The sequence below is a fragment of the Coffea arabica genome, chromosome 1c, assembly GCF_036785885.1.
Source record: "Coffea arabica cultivar ET-39 chromosome 1c, Coffea Arabica ET-39 HiFi, whole genome shotgun sequence".
Taxonomy (NCBI): Eukaryota; Viridiplantae; Streptophyta; class Magnoliopsida; order Gentianales; family Rubiaceae; genus Coffea; species Coffea arabica.
Genome location: NC_092310.1, coordinates 55,378,951 through 55,399,142, shown reverse-complemented (window position 1 = coordinate 55,399,142; position 20,192 = coordinate 55,378,951). Strand labels below are relative to the sequence as shown.

Sequence of the window (20,192 nt, the reverse complement as noted above, 5' to 3'; positions counted from 1 at the left end):
AAGTGATACTAGTAGAATTTTGCAAGGGAGATTATTGATCGTAGTGGTGAACCTGATCCAAGAGACAGTTTGATTTTAGGGAGACAATGTTGGTGTATTAAATCAATACTCAAAATTAGAAATTTTTATATTATTATTTAGTAGTGTTTTAATCAAATTAGGATTTTAGTAATTCTATTGGCACCAAATTATGATAATTTTATTATTTAGAAATAAGTATCTTAATTGAAAATTGTCTTTTGGTTATAAATTTTTTTTATCAAGTCATCTAGTTTATAAATAGGGAATCATATTATTGTTTTTAATTGAGAAAAATGAAGGGTTAAGAGCGTTGCTCTTACGATGTGATTAATACGATGTGATTATTGTTAATATTATTCATTTTCTTTCACATATGCTTTTATGAGTGTAAATTACCTTTCCATGTATGTTTATTTTATGAAATATATCTCCAATAAGTTTTTTGGTTGATTTTGTTGGTTTTACAATATCCCTATTATAGTTTCATCTATTCACAACATCGCACACCAACTTCTTTTGTTTCTTTTCATTTCACCCACTTAATTACAATACTGGTTTTCCTCCGATGGTTTTGATCATCTCATAAGCCATAAGTCATATCCAATATCTTTTTTTTTTCTTCAAAAGTTGTACACATACTATCATCTAGATTTTTATTTGAAAAAGAATACTCTAAAACTTTATAACTTCCAAGAGAGCAATAAAAAAGAAAGTCATGGTGAAGCTTTTTATCTGTTTTTATACTCTTTTTTCTTTTTTTTTACTAAGATCCTGTTTGGAGTTGTAGTAGCTTACAAAAAAGGCACTTGTAAGCTACCAAAAGTTAATTAAGTTCCTTAAAAGCACTATTTTTATTTTTATTTTTTTTTTGTAAATGTACTGCAACCCCAAGCAGAACTCAAGTCTTAATGTCAATCCTAACGAGAAACTAGGTATCCAGTAAGTGGACCACAAGTCAGTCTATTTGAAGTTAGTGTTGTCCTCATATTAGCCCTTGTTTGGATTATAGTTTTTTGCAAAAAAAAAAAAAAAAACATTTTTCAGGAATATATTTTTGGAATTTTCCAATGGATGTTCTATGAGCACTGTTAATACATCTACATTCCATTTAACCTATTATGTATATGTACATACTAACAATTACTACTTTCTCTTGTATTTATACATTTTTCCTAATTAATTTCCTTGCATTTGGACACTTTTCTAATTAATCTTAGGCTTTGTTTGGGTTGCATTTTTTAAAATTTTTTGTAGAAAAATTACTGTAACGATTTGATACATATAAGGTAAAAAAGTGATTGGAAAATGTGTCTACGGAAAACGTAACAAATTTTCTTTAAAAATTTGCAATCCAAACACATCCTTATATTTCTAAAAATTTAACACTTAAAATACATCTTAATGGGTGCTCTAGACAAACCATATATTTTTTAATTTCAAATACATCAAATTGTTACGATATATTTTCCTATAAACATTTCTAAAAATAGCAATTCAAAGGGGTTCTAAACTTTTCATACTAGGATATTGGCCGGCTGAGGAAGCCCAAGCCTGTCTGGTCTTTGTCTACTAGTCCCGTGAAAGAGCTATCTTTGAGTCTAACTTGAACGATATGTTTGCAACAGTATAAATCTTAGCACCAGCAAGTTTTTTGGGAAACTAATTCATAAAAATTAGCTCTCTCATACAAGTAATTTGCACACTAAAAGGAGTTTAACTAAAGTAAAGGTCATACTCCCTCCGTCCCACTTTGTTAGTCTTGTTTTCCTTTTTTGTCCGTCCCAAATTGTAGTCCACTTTCCCATTAAGAAATATAGTAATCTTTCAAATTGTCTAAAATACCCTTATTAAATATCTTGTTATTAATACATTGTTATTAAATACTAACCCATTACATTGAATACATTGAGCTTTTCCAATACATTGAATACATTGACTACATTGATTAGCATAAGGGTATTTTAGGAAATTATTAATCTAAATTTATGTTTCCAACCAAATTAATTACACTTTCTTAATCTGTGTGAAAAAAAAACCAAAACTAAGAAAACGGGACGGAGGGAGTACTATTAAACGACTCTTAGTATCTTAAAAATGGACCTGCCTTTTCAATCTTAGTAGTCTTCAAGACACACACCCATCGATGTGTGTGCAACTGAATAATATTCCCTCCCTTTTTTTATAACTGACGTTTAAGGTTTTGCACACTAATTAAGAAAAGTTTTTCATTGTTTAAATCTATACACTACTTTCCTTTTGTACCCTCATTAATTGTCCAATTCACTCATGTTTTCTCTCACTAGAGTATTAAATGGTACTGTTTTACTAGGCCAAAAGCAAGGAGAGAAGTAATAATTACTAGGAGTAGTAATTAAGAGCCCTGTATTGGTAAAGAGAGATAAAAGGGTAAAATTGTGAAAAAATAATTAATGCTGCATGGGATAATACAACGACAGATAAAAGTACTTAAGAGCAAATTTCTTAAACGTCAGTTATAAAAAAAGGGAGGGAGTATTTGTAAAATATTTTGACTATATTTATTGAAATCATTTTCAAGACAATTAGTTTTTTATATTTTGACCATACATACTAGAAAACTTATCAAAATAAAATTTATAAAAAAAATAGTTATCTGGTAGTAATTTTTAACCATAATTGATAGTTGCTAATTATGAAAATATATCAAGTAACAAGATTTTGTTAATTTCAAATCCTCTTTCTTCCTTTATACATAGTGTATGTAGTATAGATTTTTATATTACCCCAACTCCGAAGTAGATTCGTCAAAATCTAACTTTGACTGAAGGTTTGAGAAATTAGTGATGAAGATTTGTAGCTTAATTTGGTAACTTGAATGGAGGAGCATGGCAGAGGGAATGACGTAGTATTTTACGGCAATGATTAATATGGAAGCATGCATGATGATGATGATGATGATGATGATGATGATGATGGCATGGATGAGAGCTGTGGGGGTCTAGAGAAAGGACAAACATACTCATTCTCGAATAATGGTTTGATCCGCATTTGTAGGGAGGGTACGCATTCGCATGCAATTAATAACTGGGTTTCGGTGGACTGGTCTGATTTAAATTAATGGACGGGATTGTTGAGAGTTGACCTTTGTTCAAGGTTCATGTCCTGTAAGCACAGGTGTCGATGCCAACCTAATTATGCAAGTGGACTCCAGTTAAAATGAATTTTGAATGGATCTAAATCGATATTTAATTAAATTTAATTAATTGATGAATAGTAGATTGATTAGATTCATTTATTTATATTTATTTTAAAATAATTATACATTTAAATTTATTTTTTAGTGGATATTACGTAGATAAATTTAAATTTTTTATCAATATAATAATAATAAAATATTATTATTTCTTATCAAATAATATGCAAAAAATAAAAATATATAATTGTGAAGTGAGTAATAAATGGACAATTTAGTATATCAATATCCATTTATTAAATGAGTTAATTCATTTTGACTCATTCATTAAATAGGCATAAATGTGTTAACCCACTAATATCCATTACTGAATTGTGATCCGTTCAAACTCATCAGAATCACCAATTTTGACACATCTAATTTTAGGTAGGAAACATGCGGAGTTGAACCGGTCAGATCGATTGAACTATGATCTAAACACTACATTTTTTTTTTGCTACAACAATGTCATTTTATAATTTAATCTATTTTATTCTATTGGAAGGGAAGTCTAAAAAGACTATGTAAGAAAATAGCAAGTATACAAATTTGACTAGACTAAAGAAGTACTCTAACATCACCATTGAATTTTTTCATGACAGGTGGGATTCAAACCCCCCCCCCCGACTTATCGTCCAATTTGGCTCAGTGGTTCCACACCTATTTATATACCGGTAAGAGTTTTAAAACATTGGTTATAGGTAGACGACATCGTCGGACAAAATTACACTCTGCAGTAGGGCTGCAAACGAGCCGAGTCGAGTCGAGTTTTGAGCTAATCGAGCCGAGCCTCGATTAAATTTTACCAAGCTCGAGCTCGAGCTCGAGCTCGACGAGCTGGCAATTTTCGAGCTCGAGCTCGAAAAAAATAAAAAAAATTATTTTATTTTTAAAAAAAATAAAAAAATAATATTTTTTCCTGAATAAATAATAAAATATTAAGGATATATAGGTAATTTCACTATGAAAATAAAAAATTAAAATATATTTATATATAATATACGTAATTTTATTATTAAATAAAAATAAAAAATATATATAAATATATATACTCAAGCTCGCGAGCCGGCTCGCGAGCTAACGAGCTTAATATTCTGAGCTCGAGTTCGAGCTCGAGCTCGACTCGAGCTCGATTAATCTCGAGTTTGACTCGAGCCGCTCGCGAGCCGCTCGATTCGTTTGCAGCCCTACTCTGCAGCCAGGCCAATTTACTCCAAAAACCTCTCTTGGCCTCTCTGCAACTATTTCTTTCTTTCTTGTGTGGCCTTTCTGCAATTATTTTTCTTTCTTTCTTTCTTGTGCTGCCGCGCGGTTCATCAAATTCTAAGCGGGACTCTTTCTCGATCTGCCCTTCCTTCTCTTTCAAGTCTTTGCTGTCAACGCTGGAACTTTCAACCTCTTCAAATTGCAACTTGCTAGACGTCCAACCTTGGTTTTTATTCCTCTAATTATTTGGACAATAAACTTGGCTTTGCATTTACTGATTACAAGATTACCAAAAAACAAAAAAGATTACCAACAAAGATTCGTAATTTCATCCATCTCATTGAAACTTTTGTCCTGTTCCAGCACCCACAAAAAAAAAAAGAAAAGAAAAGAAAAGAAAACTTGTGTATTTCCATGCCTAAAAATATACCAATCAGAGTCACTACTCTGCTTGTGTATCCTGCAAGTCTGGGACTTTTCTGCAATTGCTTCCGCCATTGTGTCCAGACTTTGTTGAAATTGACAAATACTACTGTAGGCTTAATAGTAATGATTGGTGTCTGTTTTAAGGATGAAAAAGTCTATGTACAATGCGAGGGGTAGAAAACTTGGGTAGATGAAGAATCCAGCATCATCATTACTGTCGTATTTGTTTTACTACGCACGTACTATTTTCTTGAGCTTTCCTCTTAAGGGCAAAGTTGTCGTATTGACTATTGATAAACCTTCGCATATCAAGAACTGTTTTGGTGTGGAAACACGATAAATCTAAGGTCAGTGGACTCCATTGCATAAATGGGACAAATTTTAGTGTTAGGAAAAATCAAATAAATATGCATGCAGAACAAACTCCATTTTAATTAAAGAACTTAGATAAATTGGAAGACACAAACCCTAACTCCACTCGCGGTGCAGCTAGCTACTTTTGTTTAGGAGTACGTTGCTCCAAATTCCAAAAAATACAGCGCAAAATGCAATTGATTACTTGTAATCCTACTTAGGATCGAATCTCAATGGCTTATTGGTGATCTAAATTTTCTTTTTTGGCGACTGCAGCGCGGTCCAAGAGACAGACATTCTGGGCATTCTATCGAATAAACAAACGCTTGTTTTTGTATTGAAGTCTATGCTTTTTGTTTTTTTTGCAGATTTGCAGACAGCTGTTGAGCGTCATCTGCATCAAGTAGGGCTGCTTATACTTACAGTAGACTGTTTGATATGCGGCTACTGACTTTGAATATCTCCATTTTACAAAGCAAAAAATTGAAAATCCATTGCTAGGCTTTGGAAAAACATGTTTGATCATTGTCCTCATGTACTTGACTGGGGTAGGAATTTGGGTGACCAGCTTTATCAGAAAGCCCGAGTTGTCAAAGAAGCTACAGCTAGTTTGACATAGACTTGAACATTACAAAGAGTCAGTCTATGAAGCCTACGGAATTTGGACGACCGCGGTCAAATTAAGGCTGTTTCATTTTTATTACAATCGGCTCTTTCTGTTCCCCTCTTGGGAGGAAAATTTCCAAAAAATGATGAACAATGGGGCTAATTGTTAGCATATAAAAGTTGTAGCGAAGGATATTTGACACGTGTAAAAAAAATGTGAGAAATGAGAAGTTTATTATCAATCACATTAAATAATAAGCACATTCGATTTTCATATTCAAACACCGACATGTATCTTAGACATGATTGCATTTATAACAACTATAACTCTATCTAATTTTTCTATCATTTTTCTCAATCAAGTACAATACTAAAACACCCAATATATAGTCAGTATGATTTAGCAAATAAGAACTACTAAGACAAGGAACTATCAAATAATTACTCTACATAAACTACTAAAATTTGACTATACTTGAACTTCTAAATTAGAAATAGGAAACATTAATTATTAGAACGTTTGGCTTAATTATGCCAACACTAACAATTGAAAATATTCGCTTAGTTTTCCTTTCAATGAGAAAACCACAACTTTAGTTACCAATATGTCTTGCTTAGTCGTCAAAGAACTTCCCTAAACGCAATAAAGAAAGGGAAGGAAAATTTTTTACGTTGCAACGCATGAAAATATATAGTCGCCCAAAGCACGTGTTGGACCGTTGAAGCAATTTCTTCTGTTTTGCGAAGAACCATTCAATTCAAGACTTTGATTGCTGGATGATTGATCAAAGATGGTCTCCCATGCAAAAGTTAAATCTCCATATATATATATATATATATATATATATATATATAGCTGACGAATTACCAAATGCATGAAATTATTCACCACTCCTCCATCTTCATATATCACGAAAATCTTATCATCCAAAGACAAAAGCAAAGGATTCTTGATTTTTCCACAAATGATAATTAATTTAAACGTACGTATGCTTCATTCATCTACATGAAGTTTCACCGTTGTCTTTATTATTGTGATGGGAAACAAAACAAGGCAAAGATAAAATCCGTGAACACCGACAAGAAGTATCAGCTGCACATACGTACTTTTCCCACCGCTTTGCAATTCCACTATTCATTACTTCATTAAATAATAATAATAATAATAATAATTTGCCAAATTGGTCCCTAACATTTTCAAAAAAAATTTTTAGCCCCTAACATTTAAAATCAGCTAGAATAGTCCATCGCATACAAATTATGTGCCAGTTTGGTCCTACTGCTCGTCTTTATTCATTTCTTTGAATGAAAATGACACGGCTCTCTCACGTAAGTATAATTTTAAGGGCAAAATCGGAAACACACTTCGTTTCCCTTCTAAATCAAAAGTGCACAGGACCACCACCCCATTTTTTCACTGTTCCCTTCATTTTATAGTCACAAAAACCCTAAATGCTTGCATCCCCAAACTAACAAGCATAACCTTAGGAATTTTGTTGACGATGATGACCATGAGTAAAGTGTAGGCATCTGATTGATGAATGATCGAAACTGTGGCTGAAAAATTGTGAAGAAAACCTTCAAAAAGATGCAAAACGAATCTGGAAAATGGAACTTCACAATGCATTATAGTGAATTTTTTTTACCAATGTGTTAAATAAAGTAATTATTGTGGCCAAATCTTGCTTAAGACTGTGTTTTTACTTTAATTAATTGAAGAATGTTCATTATTTTATTAATGGATGCTGTGGTCCACTCCGAGTTTGCCCTTGAAATTAATTAGATACTGTGTTTCTAGTTTTGCCCTTAAAATTATGTTCACGTAAGAGAGGCGTACGATTTTTGGTCGGAAAAATGAGCAAAGACAAGTATTAGGAGAAAGTTGGTACATAATTTGTATGCGAGGGACTATTCTAGCTGATTTTAAATGTTAGGAACTAAAAAGTTTTTTTTTTGAAAATGTAAGGAACCAATTTGGCAAATTTTTCTAATAATAATAACCCGGTTACGGTGAATAATTTTTCATTCTAAATATATTAACTTTGCTTCCCAACAACCCAATTTAGAGAGGAGTAAACCCTAGCTACTAAAGTGTTGATGTATCTTTTTTATTGACACAATTGTTTATATTATATACCTACTCCTACTTTATATTAGGGGGAGGGAATGAATCTAACGGTTCAATTAAAAATTCGTGGTGAACTCAATCACCACTTGATCAAATGAATACCTCTGTACCTGTGGATAAAACTTTTAAGAAATCCTGGAGAAGAATGCAAGTCAAAAGATTTGATCCCTGACCTGCATCCAAGAGTGCTGATGTTCCAAAATTCTTGATTGCAGTCTCCACCAAACCTTTTTACCACCGTATGTAGGTTAAACCAGTCCAAAATTTCACTTTCTACACCAAAAAGCATCTTTTTATGTTTATTGTCTTAATTTCATTTTTATAGGCCCCACACACACACGCATATATATATATATATATATATATATATATATATATTTATATATATGTATGCTTACTTACACGCATGTATGTGAAGATGCATGCATGAATAGATGTGCATATATCAGCACACAACAGGGGGCTGCCTTCTAGACAGGTCTACTTCTAAGTTGGACTTTGACAGAGTTAGGCTTGTTTTCTCCCTTCATTGCAATATATAAGTTAAAGAAATACATGAGCTCCAGTGATCGGTTGAAAGAGAACTTTGTCCGACACTACACATCATCCACAGTCTTGTAAGCTTAACTGCTGCCTAAGTATGTTGAGACAAGATACAAATTGAGGTGGGGAGATTTACTAGCTACCTAGTGCTTCACACCTTGATTAGTATTTGGTCATGAAGTGTTGGTCGTCGTAATAAAGTTTAAAGGTTGGAAGGATCCATGGAAGAAAAGGGAAACTTTTCTGATGGACTACCTGAGGTGAATAGCTCAGATCATGGGATGAAAGATGGAGGGGGTTCAGATGAGCCTAAAACGAGTGGAAGCAGCTCAAGCAACAGCATGGCTGAGGAGAGTACTGGGAAAAAGTTGAGCTCAAGTGCTACTGGGGTTAGACAGTATGTACGATCTAAGATGCCACGGTTAAGGTGGACTCCGGATCTTCATCGTTGCTTTGTTCAAGCTGTTGAGAAATTAGGTGGCCAGGAAAGTAAGTGATTAATCATTCAAAATTACTTGACTTGATTATTTACTATAGAAAATCTGACTCAAGGTTCCGTGACTTACCTCTCTCTCTCTCTCTTTTTTTTTTTTGGTAGGAGCAACACCTAAGCTTGTTTTGCAGCTTATGAATGTCAAGGGCCTTAGTATTGCTCATGTCAAGAGCCACTTACAGGTAAGATATTTCTTGCAGATCTTGGAAAGAAAATATAACCAAGACAATATTGGATAGGATATTATTTGAAATATAACCAAGACAATATTATTTGAATGTCAATATTTGGTTTCTTCTCCTTATTTTGATATTTTAAGCATTGAGAACCCAATTGATTAATTGAGTTCCCGAATTCTTTGTTCTTTTTATTGCAACAGATGTATAGGAGTAGGAATATTGATGACCACGGTCAAGGTATATATATTCCTTTTATTCCTACTAGAAATCTAGAATTAATTGGGGGTTTTTGTAACTCGTTTATGAAACATATTTTCTGTTTGTTCTTTTTAGTGTTTTGGGCAATTTAACTAATTTACACCTTGGTATAACTTTCACGTATACCTAGTAATCAATGAAAGAGGGTATCCCTTTCGTAGCATGGATCATTTTCTTCGAAACGGTTGGCAATTTGCTACACTTGATCGCGGGATTCGGTCCAGCTTCAGGTAATTAATGCTTATCATGAAATTTATTTATGTTTATGCAAAAAAATTAGTACTATATAATCCTATACTGCATTTTAACATGGTACAACAGCTACAGCTACAGTGATGACAATTGGACCAGCAATATGACTTGGAGAGCTATGCCTGGTACAGTTGATGATACAAATATCAAAAGAGGAACTGTCTTCCACAATACATCGTTGGGAAGGATCTATGGGGGTATTGGTGCAAACGCGATCAATGGTTCTCTATTTGGTACACAAGAAAGGAGGAAATCTTACAATTATATGGAAGATTTTACATGGTTACCCGACACCAAAATCAATCACAAAGGTATCTGGCCATCCCGTGGAGAAACCAATTCCGAGTTGACACAAGTTTATAAAGAAAAAAGAGTTGAGAGCATCGTCAATGCTGCAAGCCCAGAAACAAAGTGCAGTGGTACAAAGACTGAAAAGGCAAACACAGCAAAGAGAAAAGCTCCGGATAATGGCGTTGACCTCAATCTGTCTTTGAGCATGAACCTGAGACAAGGGGAAAGCAAAAGAACACATAATTGGGATGAGGAAGAAAAGGACAGCACTTTGTCTCTTTCTTTGTTTTCTGCTTCGAACGCAGAAAAATGTTCCATCGATTTGAACATGAGCTCCACATTTAACAGGTTGAATGAAGATACTCATAAGTTTAAGGATCCAATGTTGGCAAGTACTCTAGATCTGACTATATGAATTTATGTAATTCTAGTGAGATCTTGTTGGTACTTGCACAAGAGGATTCCCCGATGATAGCATGTTTTGTAAGGACAAGGATTATAAGGTAAATCAAATTTATGCTTTTGTCTGGTATTTTGTTTTGATCTTCCTTGTCTTTGATCACTTTGAAACTGTCCATTCTCATCCTTGTCAATTCCCCTTCTCTCTTTCCACTAGAAAAGTCCTTTTCTTTAGTCTTGAACGAAGTAAAAATCCGTTTTAGTGTTCTAAAACAAATGAGGTCATGTGGGCTCGGTCAATAGTCTTCCAATATTCGGAGCTTGGGGGATGCAAAGATTCTTCCTCTTTTACTCAATTTATGTTCTAGGCTAAATATAAGAACATGTTTCAATCAACAGCATGATTTATGCGGACATTTCATTCTGGAATTTTGATTTGACTATCTTGAAAAACTCAATATAAGGGCTGCAGTGCAATCTTTTTTATTCAGACTTCAAAGGAATTCATATACCTTAAGGGTTTGTGGTCATGATTTTCTTGTTTAACATGTTGATTTTAGTTTCTCTAGTAACTTTTGCAGAGGAAACGACATTTCAGTTCTGTAGAATCTAAAACCTTAGCACATTAATCTAAATGTCAAACTTGTCATTGTCCTCTTGCTTAGTTGGTCATTTCCAGGCATCAGAGCGTGTATTACGGAGTACATTGTTGCAATTTAATTAGCCTGTTATATTTGTCCCGCCTGTATAATGTTATCTTACCCAATGGACTCGTTGATGAACTTCCCGACATTTTCTTTTGCCTTGGAAAGTTTTCTTTTCGGATCTCTTAATGCTGCGGATTCTGGGGTCTTCTTTTTTGTTTTTCAATTTACTTTGTTGTTTCTCTCGAGTACAGGTCAGGTTCCATTTTGCCTTAGAAAACTGTCTTTAAGATAATGCAAATAGAAGCCTGGGCGCATGACATAGAATTTGAAGCCTGATTAGATTGCAAGACGTTGGCTAAATTGAATGGGAAAAGGTTTTCTATTTGTGCGTATATTCATTGTGGCTCAATCAAATAGGAGAGGATGCAAATTAGTTTGCCTATGAACTAGTTTTGGGTTTTAGAATGTCAAATGGAATGTTTCAAACATATTTCAAGTTTGATAGAGCAACAGAAAAAGTGAACAAAAATTTGAAGAAAAAAAATGAAAAGTTAGAAATTTTCTTGTTTCTCTTAAAATGATATTACAAGATTGATGGTAGGCACCGGCAATTTGGCCGCACAAGACTACTTGTCACTGCATCAAACCCTTATTTCGTAGTAATAACCCTACCTCAAAATCCACATGAAACTCGAGGAGTAGTAAAATTGACTGCTGGATGCAAAATGAATCTGATTGACACTGCTCATTCAACACCGAGAGATCTTTGTTACACAACTGGGGAATGCAAAAGAATTGTTTTTGAGATAGTTATAGTTTTTTTTTTTTTTGAAACATAGATAGTTAATAGTTAAGTGAGAAGTTTTTTTTTTCCCCTTATTTTTTTATAAGAGTAAGTGAAAAGATTTAAAATAGTTCTTGGTTCACATGCGGAAAATCATACTTCAGTCACTGTTCTCTACAGCAGAAAATGCACACATTCTGTTCGCAGAGCTTAAAAGCTACATAATCACAATGGAAACTAAAACAATGAAACTAAATTCGGCCTCTATATCCCTTACACAAATAATGGAAAATTAAACCCAAACAGCTGCCGAGAAAAATTCTTCATGGTAGATATGGTCACATTGCATCTGTTGCATTGAAGGAAGAAACATTCATTGCATCCAAGTTCAGATACTGTTCAATCCCCCCTTGATCTGAGCTTACAACTTCCACAACTGCGGCCCGCTGCTCAATCTGAAAGAAGCTTGCAGAATTGAAGGAGAGAACCCTTTGATAATTACTCTCACTTTCAGGTGGATAAATGGGGAGGCTGCTTGTTGAGCTTGCTGCACTGGGCGCAGCAGAACTCAGCATCATCCCCTCTTTCTGCAGGGCCTCGTATAAGTATTTGAGCCTCCTTATTTCAGCCTGTTTCTCCTCAATTTCCCCTTCAAATTCAAGCAAAACAATAGTGATAATAAAGGGAAAAATAATTAGAATATACATTTTACTTAATTAGTGACAGTGGTTGCATGCATGATTCGTACTGTCGCACAAAGCAGATTTGTCGATGCAGTTCTTCAATCGTTGCTCCAGAATGGCTTTCTGCATCTTCAGCATTTTCTGTCCCTCTATGCAGCTCTCCAACTGGGAAGTCAGGGATTCAACATAATCCTGCAATTGTGATTCACCAAAATTAAAAACAAAAGGTCATAATAAAAAAGAGGTAAGGTAGTAAACAAAGAAGACTTATTTCTGTTTTTTTGGTTTGTTGGTATCAATAATATGAATTGAAATATCCAGAAGGAGTTTTTTTTTTTTTTTTTTAAAGTAAAACGATATATCTCAAAAGAGTTAAAAACGTGTAAGAAGAAAACGGACCGTCTAGAAGATATCGAGGAACAAATAGAAAACCTAATTAGAGATTGTTCGCTAGTTCTTTACCCTAGTTAGCTACCTGTAAATCTTTAATCTTTTTAAGCAATTCATCAATGTACTGAGCCCTCTTCAGTCGAGATCTCTGGGCGGAAAGCCTGTTTGATACAGTCCTGGAAGCAGCAAATAATAATATTAATAACAAGGGAAAGAGAGGAAACAAGGGTTTTTCAGTTCATTTCTAGAAATCGAAGCTTTTCTACCAAGGGGAGGAAATATAATCCGTAAGATGGATTTGTTTTTAATCACCTTCTGAGCTTCCTTTCATCCTCGAGGGACAGGTCACGATCATTTTTTTCAAATTGAATGGCTTCATCAAGTGTCATTATACGCTTAGCCTTATGGGAAAATTCTTCTTCTTCATCATCCTGATTGATTTGACATTTTTTACTGGTAGATGGAGGAGTGTTCTCTATCTGATTTTTGTCCGTTTCCTCCTCCTCAGCATCAAGGGTGACATGAGGGGAAGGCGGTGCGTTAAGGTCAACCCTATGTTCAGGAGAAATAGCAACACTTTTGCCATTTTGGCCAGCCCCAGCCCCAGCTCCATGAGAAGAGTTTTCGAACGCCTCCGCTAACGTTGATGGGAACATCATCGTAAAGGTGGGGAGGGGGGTGGAGGAATTAAATTTAGGGTATATGGGGGGTCTTGATGCACTCCTTGATACCTTATCCTCCATTGTTATCAATGCTTGTACCTGCAAAACCAAGTGAAGCCAAAAAAAAAAAAAAAAAAATCTTCTCAGAGGAAAGATGGAAAGGAAAACATGATAGGGTTCAAGAGCATGCACCGACTAGAAATGAGTGAGGTGTTCATTGCATTTTGTGGGGATGTTAGAAAGAAGCCCACCTGGCCTATAAATACAAAAAAAAACATAAAGAAAATCTACCTACCATATTTACTGCTTACGGCTCTTCCCCAGTTGAATTCTTCCCCAAAATTGATTACTGTATCATGATTTTGGAAATTAGTTATTTCCTTACCGTAATAAGGTTTACAATTTGAAAAGAGATTGCCCGCATTGATTATTGACCTTATTGCCTTGGCAGTTGTTGAGTTAATACCTTGTGGATTTCTTCAATTCCTTGGGATAATCTTATGCAGCTGCTGATGTCTGAAAAGATTAATGAGGTGGAAACCCTGGCACTTATCTTTAAGAAAGTGCCTATTAATGAATAAACAGAAAATTGTTATCACATTAAACACAATATTTGGCTGTCTATTGATGTTAAATGTATAATTCTGACGAGGAAACTGCGATATAATCTCCAGATTAATCCCCGTTTTGGAAGGGTATCTTGTGTGATAGTGTGCCCCAACCACCTACCTACAATGTACATGTTGTGGATACTGGGGCAGCATTTGACTTTTTTTTTTTTTTTTTTTTGGGTGTTTGTGTTACAATTTAGCTGCAAAAGAAACTTGGATGTTCCGATGTTCTGTATTGGACTAGCTTCAGTTGAGAATAAGGAAACGGACCATTGTGCAACTTATAACACGTACTGCGTTAGAAGTCCTAGAAGCTTTGAACTATGTACTACCCTTACCCTCAAAAAAAAAAAAAAAAAAAACTATGAACTACCATTCGAAAAGACAAAAAAGAATACGAGAAACCAGCACCTTGCAACTCTGTTGGGATCCTCTATGCAACTACTCGGTGCTAAATTTAGTGTCAATCCCACTTTATCACGTAATGGAAGAAGAAATTTAAATAAACAACATGTGACAAGTTAAATAAATAGAATATTTAACATAAATATAGAAGTTTTACTGAATTGCAAACGAAAAAACAACACTGAGGATCCCAATCCCACGTGCTTGCAACTAGGAAAAGAAATTTTCAATTTTCTCTACCTGACGAGCCCAATATTAGAAGCTAAGAGCATTGGTCTATAAATTTCAAACTGCACAAGCTTTCCTAAATATTAAGGGCGTCAATTGGATTTTGTGAATTGGGTTTTGACAAGTTCAGGCTCGACTCACGAATGATACAAGCTTTCGGGTTTTAAACTTTTGGGCTTCGATCTCAAATTAAAAAGTTCAAACTCAATTCACACTATTATATAAGTTTCCATTCAGATCGGATTTGACCCAAACTCGTAATTAAATACACAATTATATAAAAATATATATATTATAATTATAAATTACTATAAATTTATATATAAATCATTAACATTTTATATCATAATATATACATATAATTATAAATTGTGGATGTATATGCATGCATGTATGTACAATTTTACTCATATATGGACCGAATTTTAATTGGATTTGAGCCTAATGTGGCCCAAATTAGACTCGAATTTAGTTCGAGTCTAATATTTTGGACCAAACTCTACTTGGCTCAATTAAAACTTAGGTTCAGGTAGCCTTTTTGGGGTTGGACGGATCAATTTCAAGTTGGTCTGACCCATTAACAGCCAATTTTTCCAACACTAAGAAAAGTTTAAGTTTATGTCTTTTTCATTTGATTTTTATAAATATGCATAATTCAATTATATCTTCAAACAACAGCTCTCATTAACTCTGAAAAATAGGAATAGAAATATATAAAAGTTAAGTGGTGAAATCTTGTCTCGGATAATGACTTAATATAATAGGACCAACTATAAAGCCTATTCGCGTCGTCACTAGGCTGCTGATTTTTTTAATTTTTTAAGGTATCGAATATATAAAAGCGGACTAACATGTACTACTCCTCTAAATTGGTGAAAAATACTTTTAATTTATATAATACAACTAATTATCAAACTAAATACAAATATGTCTAATTTAAAAAAATGAAGTTACTAATATAAACTGACTCCCTCATTTTTCTTTTGCACGCTGTCAACAAGAAGGCACCTTGGAGAACTTGTTAATGCGACCTCACCACTATAGACGTTAGGTACACACGTATTCCGTGAGCTTTTTCAAATATGTCTTTTACACGGATCCATATGTGGCACAAAATCAAGCCTTAAAGTAAAATCCGTTCGGATAGTCTACTTTGAAGGAAAAAAAATTGCAAATATTATTCTGATTGCATCACAAACGTAATTTTTAATAATTTTTTTTATAAAAATCATATATATATCAAATTACACAAAGCGTTATAGTAGTATTATTTGAAATGATTTTTTCCCCCAAATGATCTCATATTTAAACACACTCTGTAATTGTAATTGCTAGTGCTTCTTTCAAGTATCTTAGTCAAAATTATGCTCGCGAACTGTGGGTTTGTTTGGATAGGTTATTATTTGAAATATTACTTGGAATAATTACCGTAGTACTTTTTGTGATATGATGTATGTGAGATAAAAAAGTGGTTGGAAATATAAAAAGATGGGTTGGAAAATGTGTTTGTGATGCAAGCGAAATATTATTTGGGATAAGTTTGGTATCCAAACACTCCAGGATTTTAAGCAACCCTAATTAATAATTATACCACAATACGATTCATGCATAAAGATTGAATTAACTATAACAACTAAACCAAATTACGTTTGGTATTTCTGTCGATGTTTTTTTTTTCCCTCTCCTTTTGTGATTGACGACATCCACACCAGAAGTATTCTATATTTACAAAAACATCGAGCTGCTTGCTTAATGCATGCATGTTCCATTCTATTATTTCAATCTCAACGTACATGTGATTTGTTACTGGCAATTTGGCCTCACCCAATCCGAAAGCATACAAAACATTTCCAAAACAGAAGATATCAACCGGACTTGACTTTTCGTTTTTCACGTGGAACTCCAACAAGAGAACTCGTGATCGTGACTACCACGTGCGCTCGTGGGAAGACATTTTACCCATGTTTGACTATCATCAAAATGCCTTCGCACCTCTGCCAGCAGAAGCTTTCCCCCACCTGTAGATGGCTGCTGCTGCCGCCAGTATTACAGCAGTAATTTACCTCTCCTTCAATCGAGTGAACCCTAACTCCCCAACAGATCTACGACCCCAGCAACTTCGACGCTCTTTTTCAGCTAACATTCTTCGTGCGACTAGAGTTTGTCCGGTTTCTTCTTCTTCCTCCCCTGCGATTGCGGTCTGTAATACTCTTACTAAATTCAGGTTTGGGTTCCCCTATCGGAGAATTTCCCCCAGGTTCAGGTCAGCCAGGGCAGCAGCTTTGCCGATGTTTTCGGAGAACCCAGTTGTCGGAGATGTCGTTGCCGCCGCGTTGACCGGCGGGATCGCTCTCTCCATGCTCCGGTTCTGGGGAGAGATTGCCAAGATGGGGGTTCTTGATCAGGTGGGTCAATGACTTTTGTTTCTTTCTTGAAATGCTGTTGACCCAGCATATCTCTCTCTTTGCTACTGTATCACTGCTGCTGTATTGCATTATGCGTAACTACAAAGTTATCATTCTTTTTCTTTTTCTTTTTTTTTTTTTGGGGAAAAGGTAAGAATGTTTGGAGCTTACTACAATACTACTACTTTTAGTTTTCGGGCTTTAACCCTGAGAAAAGTATGTTAGGCCCAATTCAATTCTTAAATGATAGAAAGCATTTGTTTTTGACAGACTGCACTTGAATTTAAACTTTAATTCTTTATCAGGAGATTGATTTCAAGGAAACCTGAGAATAAAATAGAAATGCTTGCTCTATTGCTTGGATTTTTCGATAGCGTTTCTTTGGAAGAGGCTTTGGAAAAATTTAATTAGTAACTCTATTGTAATTTAGATTGAATACCTCGAGTTTGATTTGCCTAACCATTTTAAATGATAAACCAGTGTCGTGAATTAAAGTGTCTTCTTGAAGTTGGTTTGTAATTCTAGATTGGCACCTGGCTCGTTGTCCAGCATGGCAGCGTGGGGATCCTTCACACCGAGCCATGATTCATTTTGTGCATTAACTTATTTGTGGTGTGACGATTGATTTATATCTAGGTAAATCTGTATCGTTGCAATGCCTGTGTAATTAATGCGAGCAAATGTTATGATCATGGCCTTAAAAACGCAAGGGGGACTTGATACAACTTAGGCTAGTTTCAAGACTAGGTCGAAATTCAATTGAAGCTTAGCAGTTATAATTACGTGAATGCGTTGTTTACAACTAAGTGCAAACAACATGGGATTCACTTTATGCATCAACTTAATTTTGATGTCATGAAGGACTTGTATCTGGGTAAAAACTAATATTAATGTGATACGTGCTCAGTATGACAATGTCATGAACATATTGAAATTATAGACAATCCATCTCTTCTGAATCAGGAAGAGCTCTATCACGTGCCCATTGCATATTCTGTAATATATACCTGTATAGAAGCAGTAGCTTTTCTAGATTCAGCCTGGACAGAGATATACAGTATCTGTAAGTACAAGTTACTTGAACATCTCTCTAGTGATCTCAACTTTTGTTAATTCTTATTCTGCAAATTTCTCTTTCTAGAAACTAAATAGGAAGCTTGTGCATGTTAGCATTGGACTTGTTTTCATGCTTTGCTGGCCAATGTTCAGGTAACTTAAAATTCTGTAAATAAAGAAGAGATACTCTAATTTGTTTCAAAATGGCATTGGCAATTGAGTTCTGGTGATTGTGACAGTTCTGGTAGCCGTGGAGCTGTTTTAGCAGCTTTGATTCCTGGTGTCAACATAATTAAGGTGCTTCTTCTAGGACTTGGAGTGTATGAAGATGAGGCAACTGTGAAGTCCATGAGCAGATTTGGAGATCACAGGTACTAGAACCTCAACCGGCTTATTAATGCTTTTTTTGACAGGCTTATGTTCTTGCACCTTGCACATACATAGAAACAGTGTTACACAATTGTTGTTTACTCCTAGGAGCTCGTTGGACAATATTCTTTTTCACAAGCTGGTTAATTATCTGCATCTTTAGAAGTTTTCTTATGTTGTGCTTGGATAATTGTGGCATTAGGGAGCTTCTCAAGGGACCACTGTATTATGCAACCACAATTACCTTAGCTTGTGCTCTCTGTTGGAGAACTTCTCCAATTGCGATTGCAGCAATCTGCAACCTTTGTGCTGGAGATGGTACAATATTATGCATATTGTTTTCTGTAAATATTAAATCTGATCACCCAAATAATTGTTATTTTCTATGCACATGTTTTTCATTTTTATTCTTTTTTTTTTTTTTTCCCCCAAATGTCTGCAAGAACCAATAACTTGCTTACGAGGAGGAACAAACAGGAGCATCTCATACTTTTTAAACCTCACATACAAACTCAGGAGTGTTTTTTGTATACTTAACCTGCTACAGGTTTGGCTGATATTATGGGGAGGCGGTTTGGTAGCAAAAAGTTACCCTACAATAAAAATAAATCCATTGTTGGCACTTTTTCAATGGTTGTTGCTGGTTTCTTAGCATCCATCGGGTAATTTATGCTTTGCCTCTTCAAGAGCATCTATCGATAAAGACTTGCTGGACTTTTCCCTGACAATTTGCTTAACAGGTACATGCACTACTTCTCGACATTTGGGTATGTTGAGGAAAGTTGGCAAATGGCATACAGGTTCTTTGTAGTTTCTCTTGTTGCTGCATTAGTTGAATCCCACCCTATAAGCACTGAGCTTGATGACAATTTGACAGTTCCCCTAACCTCTGTTTTGGTGGGTAGTTTTGTTTTTTGATGCAAGAGGAAAGAAGAAGCCGATAGTTACTCCTTGTATAACATCATGTAGCTTTACATAGCGATCAATCGCAGGATATATTGTGGCAGTTCTTGTTTTCTAAATCTTTGTTGATATTAACAGGGAAATGCTGTTAAAACCTGGAGGTATGTATCCTCAGTTCAATTTATGTCCAGTGTGTATAAAACAGTACCGGTACCAAACCAGCCAGTTCAACCGGGAACTGGCCATTGCACCAGTCTGGTTGTATACAAACGCCGGAAAATGAATAAAAACCAGTCAAAACTGTGGAACCAGCAAGAAACGGTTGAACCTGCAACATCCTCCAAAAATTGGTCCAATTGTGGGCTTTATTGATAATCTGCCCATTGCCAAACACACCTCAAAAAACCAACTTTGGGCCTACTGATTATTGGGCCATTTCCAAATACATCTTAATTGATCATTCTCCTTTGGGCGCTTGCTTGTCATGGATCACGACGTATTCCTTTCTAACGTCTACGAATGCTGCGATGCATCCAACAAATCTAGGGCTAATTTCATCAGCGGTTCTTGTAGCATCATTTACATCTTCTTCTTCTTTTTCTTTTTTTATTATCTACGTAGCTTTATCCTTTTTTGTTCGGTATCATTTGAAGAAAGGCATTTTATTGCTCACTCTATTTGT

General features: G+C 34.9%; 3 protein-coding genes across 4 annotated transcripts; 2 read left to right on the top strand and 1 right to left on the bottom strand.

Moving 5' to 3' along the window:
- Positions 1-8,557: 8,557 nt before the first annotated feature.
- Positions 8,558-10,500, top strand: LOC113730823 (uncharacterized). 2 transcript variants are annotated; one of them, XM_027255796.2, is made up of 5 exons: positions 8,558-8,984; positions 9,094-9,170; positions 9,368-9,404; positions 9,556-9,655; positions 9,747-10,500. In XM_027255796.2, the coding sequence occupies exons 1-5, from the start codon at positions 8,717-8,719 to the stop codon at positions 10,381-10,383; spliced, it is 1,119 nt and encodes a 372-aa protein (XP_027111597.2). In that variant the 5' UTR covers positions 8,558-8,716; the 3' UTR covers positions 10,384-10,500. The 2 variants fall into 2 exon arrangements, with proteins under 2 accessions (XP_027111597.2, XP_071935694.1); XM_072079593.1 differs by having other exon boundaries at positions 8,564-8,984; positions 9,753-10,500.
- Positions 10,501-11,941: 1,441 nt separating this feature from the next.
- LOC113742932 (uncharacterized) lies at positions 11,942-13,738 on the bottom strand. The gene is made up of 4 exons (XM_027270965.2): positions 13,184-13,738; positions 12,957-13,047; positions 12,547-12,673; positions 11,942-12,447 (listed from the first exon to the last, which is right to left on the bottom strand). The coding sequence occupies exons 1-4, from the start codon at positions 13,612-13,614 to the stop codon at positions 12,137-12,139; spliced, it is 960 nt and encodes a 319-aa protein (XP_027126766.2). The 5' UTR covers positions 13,615-13,738; the 3' UTR covers positions 11,942-12,136.
- Positions 13,739-16,696: 2,958 nt separating this feature from the next.
- On the top strand, positions 16,697-19,694 carry LOC113742923 (probable phytol kinase 2, chloroplastic). The gene is made up of 6 exons (XM_072079579.1): positions 16,697-17,182; positions 18,324-18,391; positions 18,478-18,609; positions 18,810-18,925; positions 19,155-19,269; positions 19,348-19,694. Exons 1-6 carry the CDS (start codon positions 16,802-16,804, stop codon positions 19,523-19,525), a joined length of 990 nt encoding a protein of 329 aa, XP_071935680.1. The 5' UTR covers positions 16,697-16,801; the 3' UTR covers positions 19,526-19,694.
- The last annotated feature ends 498 nt before the right edge of the window (positions 19,695-20,192 follow it).

Bases quoted from the DNA above. Each gene is read 5' to 3' on its own strand.
- LOC113730823 (XM_027255796.2), top strand. From the start codon at position 8,717: ATGGAAGAAAAGGGAAACTTTTCTGATGGACTACCTGAGGTGAATAGC. The intron at 8,985-9,093 runs GTAAGTGATTAA...TTTTTTTGGTAG, and splicing joins GAAATTAGGTGGCCAGGAAA to GAGCAACACCTAAGCTTGTT. The intron at 9,656-9,746 runs GTAATTAATGCT...ATGGTACAACAG, and splicing joins GGGATTCGGTCCAGCTTCAG to CTACAGCTACAGTGATGACA.
- LOC113742932 (XM_027270965.2), bottom strand. From the start codon at position 13,614: ATGGAGGATAAGGTATCAAGGAGTGCATCAAGACCCCCCATATACCCT. The intron at 13,048-13,183 runs GTGATTAAAAAC...TGCTGCTTCCAG, and splicing joins GATGAAAGGAAGCTCAGAAG to GACTGTATCAAACAGGCTTT. The intron at 12,448-12,546 runs GTACGAATCATG...TTGAATTTGAAG, and splicing joins CAAATCTGCTTTGTGCGACA to GGGAAATTGAGGAGAAACAG.
- LOC113742923 (XM_072079579.1), top strand. From the start codon at position 16,802: ATGGCTGCTGCTGCCGCCAGTATTACAGCAGTAATTTACCTCTCCTTC. The intron at 18,610-18,809 runs GTACTAGAACCT...TTGTGGCATTAG, and splicing joins AGCAGATTTGGAGATCACAG to GGAGCTTCTCAAGGGACCAC. The intron at 19,270-19,347 runs GTAATTTATGCT...TTTGCTTAACAG, and splicing joins GGTTTCTTAGCATCCATCGG to GTACATGCACTACTTCTCGA.